The 9820-nt window shown below is 45.6% G+C and overlaps 1 protein-coding gene across 1 annotated transcript; it reads right to left on the bottom strand.

Moving 5' to 3' along the window:
- Window positions 1-578: 578 nt before the first annotated feature.
- Window positions 579-5854, bottom strand: LOC123490764. Its single transcript, XM_045220638.1, has 4 exons — window positions 5813-5854; window positions 5475-5621; window positions 1229-1363; window positions 579-1103 (listed from the first exon to the last, which is right to left on the bottom strand). The coding sequence occupies exons 1-4, from the start codon at window positions 5852-5854 to the stop codon at window positions 579-581; spliced, it is 849 nt and encodes a 282-aa protein (XP_045076573.1).
- Between the last annotated feature and the right edge of the window lie 3966 nt (window positions 5855-9820).

Here is a 9820-nt window from a genome sequence, read left to right as displayed (position 1 = left end):
ATGTGGAAATGGTGCATTTCTACATTTTCCAGAAAAATATATAAAGTTAAAAAGTTCTACTCGATGACATCATCAAAAGTTAAAACATTTTAAAAACAATGATTTTCAAATACTATGAGATGCGTGGAGCAAGAAAATACCCTCCTACTGGCTGGAAACTTGTTGCAAGGTTTTCTTACTTTTAATCCTACCATGTGATGTCACAGAGAACCATTTTTTAGGAACTTTCTTCTTATCTTTTTAACCACGGATCATAGAAACGTGCTGTTTTCACATATGTAGATACTGGTATGATGCTGGAGATACTGAATATGAGGTTGAAAAGTGGCAGAATTGCCCTTAAACTACTGAAAACACTACCTAAATTTGAATTTAGTTCAACTACCACCAAACTAATGCAAAATGTAGTGAAATTACTAGTTGAACTACATATAGTTCACTACTCCCCAACACTGTGGATATGAAAACAATAACATATTTTTAACCTCAATGACCCAAATATTTGGACATACAGTGGAGCTCAGTATGCTTAGTGTGCTTGGTATGTGTGTGTTTCTGTGTGCGTGCATCTTCAATCTCTAACCTTGGTCTGGAGGGTTGGGGTCCCAGGCGGCCCACAGCTGAACGATGAAGAAGGGGGACCAGCAGACTGTGTAGACCAACACTATCACCAGAGTCATCCTCACCGTCTTAGACATGGCCTTGGAGATGGATGGGGGCGTTTGGGCCCGGGGGGGTGGGGGAGGGTACTCCAGGGAGGGGCGTGGAGAGGAGACACATCGGTGGGAGGAGGGGAGCTCAAAGGATGTGTAGGACTCATGACAGTAACAGCCACCATTGTTAGGAGGCAATGAACCACCACCACAACCACCAGAGGTGACTGGGCCATGGGATCCATGTGAGCATGTGTCACATGATGGGGGAACTACAGCTGTACTGGAGCCCCTTTGGTCACTGAGGCCAGGGCTGGAGTGGAGGGTTAGGTTATCTGGGGTGTTGAAGGGGCTTTGCTGTGTTGGTGCTGTGTGGTTGTTGTGACAGCTGCTGTACTGTGGAGAGGGGGACAGGTTGGCATAGCACTCTGAGGGTACAACAGCTGTAGACTGGGGGGGAGAGCGGTGAGAGAGGGGTACAGAGAGAGCTGGAGGGGTTGTTGTTCATAGTCTTTAGAAGCTGTCCCCCTCCTACTCCTGCTCCTCTCCCCCCTCTGCATCCCTCTCTCCCCCACTCCCTGGTCGCTCTGTCGTTCCTTTTTGACTCTGTGGAAGTGGAAGATGACAGCATTGTTCTTCTTTAGCTCTGCTGACACCATCCTCTCTGACTTCAGATAGATGTTGTTGTGAATCTCTCTGAATATCCGGATCTGGAATGAGAAAGAAATAGATGAATAAACGAATGAATGAATGAATTAATGTGTCTTAATGAGTCTGAATATGTCTGAAGTATGCAGCTAGATACTAAAAGAGCAAAATACATAAAACTAATAGAAACACACAGGTAACTGCCAAAATAAAGGAAACACCTGAGTAAACGAGGAATACAAATTATATTGAAAGCAGGTACTTCCACACAGATGTGGTTCCTCAGTTAATTAAGCAATTAACATTCCATTATGCGTAGGGTCCATTATGTATAAAAATGCCCAGTTGCCCATTATTTTGGCTACCATGGCTAGAAGAAGAGATCTCAGTGACTTTGAAAGAAGAATCTCAAAGGATCATAGGGGGTTTAAAGGGTGTGTGTGTGTCTCAGTCACCAGATCTCAACCCAATTGAACACTTATGGGAGATTCTGGAGCGGCGCTTGAGACAGCGTTTTTCACTACCATCAACAAAACACCAAATGACGGGATTTCGCGTGGCAGAATGGTGTCGCATCCCTCCAATAGAGTTCCAGACACTTATAGAATCTATGCCAAGGTGTATTGAAGCTGTTCTGGCGGCTCGTGGTGGACCAATGCCCTAAAGACACTTTATGTTATCCAGGCTCTGTCGTAGCCGGCCGCGACCGGGAGACCCATGGGGCGGCGCACAATTGGCCCAGCGTCGTCCAGGGTAGGGGAGGGAATGGCCGGCAGGGGTGTTGCTCAGTTGGTAGAGCATGGCGTTTGCAACGCCAGGGTTGTGGGTTTGATTCCCAAGGGGGGCCAGTATGAAAAATAATGTATGCACTCACTAACTGTAAGTCGCTCTGGATAAGAGCGTCTGCTAAATGACTAAAATGTAAATGTAAAATATATGCAGGTCATGCTACTGTATGTAGTAGCCTGGTGCGAACTACAGTACAGGTGAGAACAATTTACTACCCGTATTCTTTAGTTCTATCCATAGAATTACATATAGAACCAATAGTGTCATGAGCCCTCTCACTCCACCGGGTTACCACCTTAATGGGTTTCCACTATCTTCCACTCTGCTCATCTCTCTCTCTCTACTCAGCCTAACTAGCTCCACCTGTCCCTGCTCTGCTCGGCTCTAATTACTCTGCCAGCTGCGCTGCATTACCCACTACCTCTCCCAGTATTTAAAGTCCTGTCTTTCAGCTCTCCTTTGTCAGATCGTCTGCAAAGCTCACACCCGGAACCTGTGTGCTCGCGCTTCTGGCTCACCCTTGTTTTGTGACCCCGGACCTGCCTGATTCTTGGATACTCTTCTGCCCCAGGAAAACCAGACCTGCTTTCTGCCATTACGACTCCTGACTACTCTTCGACCCCGGTAACTCTGACCAGCCTTCTGCCTTGCTACAACGTATTTGGATTTCCCTTGAACTGTACTTCTGCCTTGTTTCATCCGCCCCGTTGTGTCTGTGTTTCCTCCCCCCAGGACTTCTGGACCACCAACCACCGCGTCATCGGACGCATCGCTGCCACTGGGGGGCACAGACCCAGCACATTGGACGGGATAACCCCTGGAGCCTTCACTCACTCCCTACTTCCCTTTTCCCTTAAGTTTTAATAAACTTTCTGGTGTGACGCAATTGTGGTCCTCTTGTCGTCTGTCTGAACCGTGACAAATAGAATAATATATAGGATCTCTATAGTTGTATCATAGGTTCTTGATTGCAGAAAATGGCTGTTACAGGTGTTTTAAAAAGACAAAATGATCCAGCTTCCCAAGGGGGACATAACCCCCAACCTTGCCAAACATCCTGGGAATGGTAACAATATATTGTTGTTTTCACTGGGCTATTGAAAAAATATATAGTTATTAGTTTTGCATCGCGTTACACACTGACAGAGAGTTGCTTAACATAATGCAACATGACTCAAGTCAATTGAAGTCTTCCCTGGAGCTTCTCTTCTCTCTCCTCCCTGGGAAAATCTCAGCCTGTTGTCTGTTTGCTATTCAGACTGTGAGACTGACTCACTATAGCACATTGGAGACAGGTTCATCCTAAATGGCACCCTTTTCTCCTACATAGTCCACTCCTTTTGACTAGGGCCCTAATTTTGAGCAGAACTCTATGTGCCCTGGTCTAAACTGGTGCACGAAATAGGGAATAGGGTGCAATTTGGGATGAAGCCTGAGACTCACTGCAGCACATTGGAGACATAGACAAAGAAAGGGGGTGAGAAGAGGGGAAGGAAAGACAAGAGAGGAAGTAAATGAACTTTTTGTTGCACTCAGGTTGGGTTGAATGACAGAAGCAATGGGAGAAAAAATGGGGCAACTGTACCCAGGAATATACACTACCGTTCAAAAGTTTGGGGTCACTTAGAAATGTCCTTGTTTTCCATGAAAACATACATGGAATGAGTTTGAATAGGAAATATAGCAAAATGCATAGGAAATGTAGTCATTGACAAGGTTAGAAATAATGATTTAAACTTTGCTTTCGTCAAAGAATCCTCCATTTGCAGCAATTACAGCCTTGCAGACCTTTGGCATTCTAGTTGTCAATTTCTTGAGGTAATCTGAAGAGATTTCACCGGCGCACAATTGGCCCAGCGTCGTCCAGGGTAGGGGAGGGAATGGCCGGCAGGGATGTAGCTCAGTTGGTAGAGCATGGCGTTTGCAACACCAGGGTTGTGGGTTCGGATTCCCACGGGGGCCAGTATGAAAAATAAAAATAAAAATAATGTATGCACTCACTAACTGTAAGTCGCTCTGGATAAGAGCGTCTGCTAAATGACTAAAATGGTAAATGTAATGTTGGTGTTTCCTTTATTTTGACAGTTACCTGTAGATACTAATAGAACAAATGTACCTAGACAGTAAAAGAGTGCACACAGAGAAGTATTTTGGAACCGATTCCTAAACCCAATCATCCCAACACAAATACCAAACACAGACTTATCCAAACACAGACTTATAGCCCTTTCTAACTCAATTAAAAGTCCTAGATTCTGTTTCCTGAAAAAGCACATGACCCCAGCAGGTCATGAGAAACTGGGTCTTAGAATAATGTCTTGCCAAACCATGTTAGCAAGGATGTCACTTGATCAGATCTGGGTTCAAACACAACTTCAAATCATTTCAGACTCTTAAGCTGTGCTTGACTGAGCTTGCCTGGCACAATGGAACCAATAGAATAGTCCCAAAACTGCAAACTCGCCAATCGGGGGAACTCCAAGCAGGATAAATCACACACTTTCAAATAGTATTTGAACCCAGTTCTACACTTAATATGAAACACAAATTAATTCAATGTCCCTAATCTTTGGCTTGGATCAAGTTCATTTGGCTGTTCTTCTGGTTCCTCGCTGGGTCTCTCACAGTGGGTGGTGTTCTGACAGGCCAGCCACCCAGCAGTGGGTCAACAGTGGGCTGTATTAATTAGGCCAGGGAAACAGAAAATAGCCGGACCCTGGAAATATCTTTCCTTAAATAGAGCAGCTAGATCTCTCTCGAGTCTGACTGGACCAGAGGGAGGCAGCCCAGAATGTCTCTATCCCCCACGGACGCTACACAACACCAGCCAGTACAGCCACCCCACCTACCCCACCAGCCATCCGGCCTGTCCCTGATCTGATAGAACTGACGCCCTGCAGCTTATTCAACAGTACCTGACAAATACCGCTCCATCAAAACACAGCAAATTTCATTAATGCAAAATCATTAATGCTTGACATGCTTCAGTTTTTGAATTCTGTGTATTGTATGTTCTCGGGGGTGGCAGGTAGCCTATAAGTTAGAGATACGGAGTGAATCCCAAATTGCACCCTATTCCCTATATAGCGCACTACTTTTGACCTGAGCTTTAAGGATAATGAAATGGGAACTGAACTGGTAAACGGAGGGCAGCTGGTCTCTGATCCCAGGCACCCTCCAAGGGCATTGCACCGCGGTTAACGCTGTGACTGTCAATGTAGAAAAAGGATACATTTCTATTATATTATATTTTTGTTCTGTGGTCACACTGTGTTGTGTCCTTGTTGTCATACCCGGCAGACAGTGATCATTAAGGCTGGCTGTGTGTGTGTGTGTGTGCGTGCGTGCATGTGTGTGTGTGTCTGTTTCAGTAGTAGACAGTACCTGGCAGACGGTGATGATTAGTGCTGGCAGTAAGAACACTGCTAGAGTCATCCAGGTGATGTAGGCCTTGAGCCCCCACGGCTCAGCGAAGTGAGCCCAGCACTCAAACTCTCCTGGAGACACCTCAGACCGCGAGAAGATGAACAACTGGGGAGAGGGGAAGGTTGGAGGAAGGAGGAGGGAGAGGGTGGGGAATGGAGGGGAGGTGAGGGGTGAGGGAGTCAAAACAAAAACAAACATACATTTCCTTCACAACTAACAGAACAGGAGACCACACTGTCTAGAAACTTCCACTGATCTCATGATACTAAAAATACGCCTAAAAGGGAACATCTTACATTTGACTGCAGGCCCTGGGGTCCGGGCAGGAGTGTCCCCATTGAGACTTCATTTCCTGAGCCAGCATGTCATCTAGCTGTCCCTGGTTCACACTTGAGGTAGCCTATACTGATCAGCGGGGCCAGTGTCCCTACCTTTATATTGTTCTGAGGCGCAGAACATTGTAAATGGTTGGGTGAAAGCTCAAGTCAACGGTAAGTCGTCAGAGGCTGTCGTGTTATGGTTGTGTTTGAGGCTAGGGTTAGGGTTGAGCGACATTTCTTGCAGTATGAGAGAGGCGAGAGAGAGAGAGAGAGAGAGAGAGAGAGAGAGAGAGAGGGAGAGAGAGAGAGAGAGAGAGAGAGAGAGAGAGAGAGAGAGAAAGGCCGCCGTAGGCAGACCCGGCTCTCAAGAGAAGACAGCTATGTGCACACTGCCCACAAAATGAGGTGGAAACTGAGCTGCACTTCCTAACCTTCTGCCAAATGTATGACCATATTAGAGACACATATTTCCCTCAGATTACAGAGATTCACAAAGAATTCGAAAAACAAACCCAATTTTGATAAACTCCCTTATCTACTGGTGAAAAACCACAGTGTGCCATCACAGCAGCAAGATTTGTGACCTGTTGCCGAAGAAAAACAACCAGTGAAGAACAAACATCATTGTAAATACAACCCATATTTATGTTGATTTATTTTCCCATTTGTACTTTAACTATTTGCACATTGTTATAACACTGTATATACAGTTGAGTCGGAAGTTTACATACACCTTAACCAAATACAATTAAACTCAGTTTTTCACAATTCCTGACATTTTAATCTAGTAAAAATTCCCTGTCTTAGGTCAGGTTAGGATCACTACTTTATTTAAAGAATGTGAAATGTCACAATAATAGTAGAGAGAATGATTAATTTCAGCTTTTATTTCTTTCATCACATTCCCAGTGGGTCAGAAGTTTATTGCCTTTAAATTGTTTAACTTGGAGTCAAACGTTTGGATAGCCTTCCACAAACTTCCACAATAAATTGGGTGCATTTTGGCCCATTCCTCCTGACAGAGCTGGTGTAACTGGGTCAGGCTAGTAGGCCTCGTTGCTCGCACATTATTTTTTCAGTTCTTCCCACAAATGATCTATAGGATTGAGGTCAGGGCTTTGTGATTGCCACTCCAATACCTTGACTTTGTTGTCCTTAACCATTTTGCCACAACTTTGGAAGTATGCTTGGGGTCATTGTCCATTTGGAAGACCCATTTGCGACCAAGCTTTAACTTCCTGACTGATGTCTTGAGATGTTGCTTCAATATATCCACATAATTTTCCTTCCTCATGATGGCATCTATTTTGTGAAGTGCACCAGTCCCTCCTGCAGCAAAGCACCCCCACAGCATGATGCTGCCACCCCCGTGCTTCACGGTTGGGATGGTGTTCTTCGGCTTGCAAGTCCGCCTTCAAACATAACAATGGTCATTATGGCCAAACAGTTCTATTTTTGTTTCATCAGACCAGAGGACATTTCTCCAAAAGTATGATCTTTATCCACATGTGCAGTTGCAAACCGTAGCCTGTCTTTTTTTATGGCGGTTTTGGAGCAGTGGCTTCTTCCTTGCTGAGCGGCCTTTCAGGTTATGTCGATATAGGACTCATTTTACTGGGGATATAGATACTTTTGTACCTGTTTCCTCCAGCATCTTCACAAGGTCCTTTACTGTTGTTCTGGGATTGATTTGCACTTTTCACACCAAAGTACGTTCATCTCTAGGAGACAGAACGCGTCTCCTTCCTGAATGGTATGACAGCTGCGTGGTCCCATGGTGTTTATACTTGCGTACTATTGTTTGTACAGGCATTTGGAAATTGCTCCCAAGGATGAACCAGACTTGTGGAGGTCTACAATGTTTTTTCTGAGGTCTTGGCTGATATCTTTTGATTTTCCCATGATGTCAAGCAAAGAGGCACTGAGTTTGAAAGGTGCCTTGAAATACATCCACAGTACACCTCCAATTGACTCAAATGATGTCAATTAGCCTATCAGAAGCTTCTAAAGCCATGATATCATTTTTTGGAATTTTCCAAGCTGTTTAAAAGGCACAGTCAACTTTGTGTATGTAAACTTCTGACCCACTGGAATTGTGATACAGTGAATTATAAGTGAAATAATCTGTCTGTAAACAAATGTTGGAAAAATTACTTGTGTCATGCAACTGACTTGCCAAAACGATAGTTTGTTAACAATAAATTTGTGGAGTGGTTTTAATGACTCCAACCTAAGTGTATGTAAACTTCTGACTTCAACTATAGCCATAGTATGACATTTGAAATGTCTTTATTCTTTTGGAACTTCTGAGTGTAATGTTTACTGTTAATATTTATTGTTTTATTTCACTTTTGTTTACTATCTATTTTGGTAAAATAAGGGTAAAATACAAAATGTATAAATAAAACCTGACTCAAACAGAGAGGAATGCTATTTACGTTAGCTAGCTGGCTAGGGCTATCCAAGACTGCAACTTTTCCAAGTCAAGGTAAGTGTAACGATCCCGGCAGTCTGAGTCGGGTCCTGTCTGGTGACTAGTGTTTTGTTCGTAATCTCCAGTTTCCCGGGGTTCGGGAGCGCTCCGGGAGCGCTCTTGATTTCCGCACCTGCATCCCATCAGCAATCTGCACACCTGGTCCTGATCATCACTCCTTCTTAGGATCTGCCTAACATCCAGTTCCTGCCGGATGGGTACATCATATGTTTGTCAGCTATCAGCCTTTGAGTTCTAGGTTAGTTTTGTTGTTTTGCACCTTGTTGATTTGCTGTCTACTCACCTCCGTTTTGTTCTGTCTGCAGTCTCTCACCCAACCTTCCCCACCTTCCATCGGCCTGCCGTGCCAATTTCTGACCTACCACTGCACCCTCAACAACCCATCCACGCCCTCTGTTCCCTGATTATTCCCTCTCTCGGGGTCATTAAATACCTCACTTTGTCTCAAAGTACCTTGTCCTGTCTGCTTCTGGGTTCTGGCTTAGTAAATTGACAGAGCGATCCGGCCAATAATGAACCCAGCGGACCTGACTCTGTTTGCTGCCATTACCCAAGATGTTGGGCCATCCTTTTACTACTACAGAATCCGTTGTCTTCTTTCTACCGGTCTGACGGAGGTTCAAACCACGCAGTGGTGAATCCACTATTTCCCATCTCCCTCCCTTCTAGTTGTGTCCCTCCTCCCATTCTAATGGAGCTGGGATCGTTCCTTCCTTATGCAGTGTGGATTAGTGTTCGAGTCTACACCCTACTCTTATGCCACAGACAGGAGGCTAGGATAGCCTTTGTGATTGAGTTGCTGCGTGGTCGGGCGCTGGAGTGGCTTCAGCCGTTTGGGAGCACAGATCCCTCATGGCTTCTCCTTCCCCAGTGAGGGCTCTTGACCATTCCTCCGGGGGGGGGCGCGGCTAGGCGCCTCTTTTCTCTTCACCAAGGAATGCTTGGCGTGGCCGACTTCGTGATCGAGTTCAAGGCGTTGGCTGTGGAGAGTGGGTGGAACGGGGTCTCTGCAGCGGCCTTTTACCAGGGTCTGTCGGGGCAGCTCAAGGATGAGTTGATCTCTATCCGAGCCTAGTGACCTGGACAGCTTGGTAGCCTTGTCTATTCGGGTGGATAATCGAGTCCGAGGCGGGGGAGGGAGAAGCAATGGGTCCTCCAATCGAGTCGCTTCTCAGTTCCCAGTCGGGTCGGTGGTGACCACCGTCGATCATTCTCCACCACAAAGATTTATCTCTCCCGATTCTACCCATGCTGGGCGGGCCGGGTTAACCAAGGAGGACGTCAACATAGGGCTAAGACCAACTGCTGCCTCTACTGTGGTCGCTCGGACATTACATCTCCACTTGTTCCCGGTCGTCAAACTGCCCGGCTCGCTAAAGTTGGAGACTTTTGGCGAGCCAGTTTCAACCTCTCATACCTCTTCAACCCGTTTCGGCTACCCTTGCGAACAGGAATCAAACTTAATTACGCTTTTACTCGATTCAGGTGCG

Source organism: Coregonus clupeaformis, unplaced genomic scaffold (assembly GCF_020615455.1).
Source record: "Coregonus clupeaformis isolate EN_2021a unplaced genomic scaffold, ASM2061545v1 scaf4680, whole genome shotgun sequence".
Classification (NCBI taxonomy): domain Eukaryota; kingdom Metazoa; phylum Chordata; class Actinopteri; order Salmoniformes; family Salmonidae; genus Coregonus; species Coregonus clupeaformis.
This window is presented reverse-complemented; position numbering and strand designations above follow the sequence as displayed.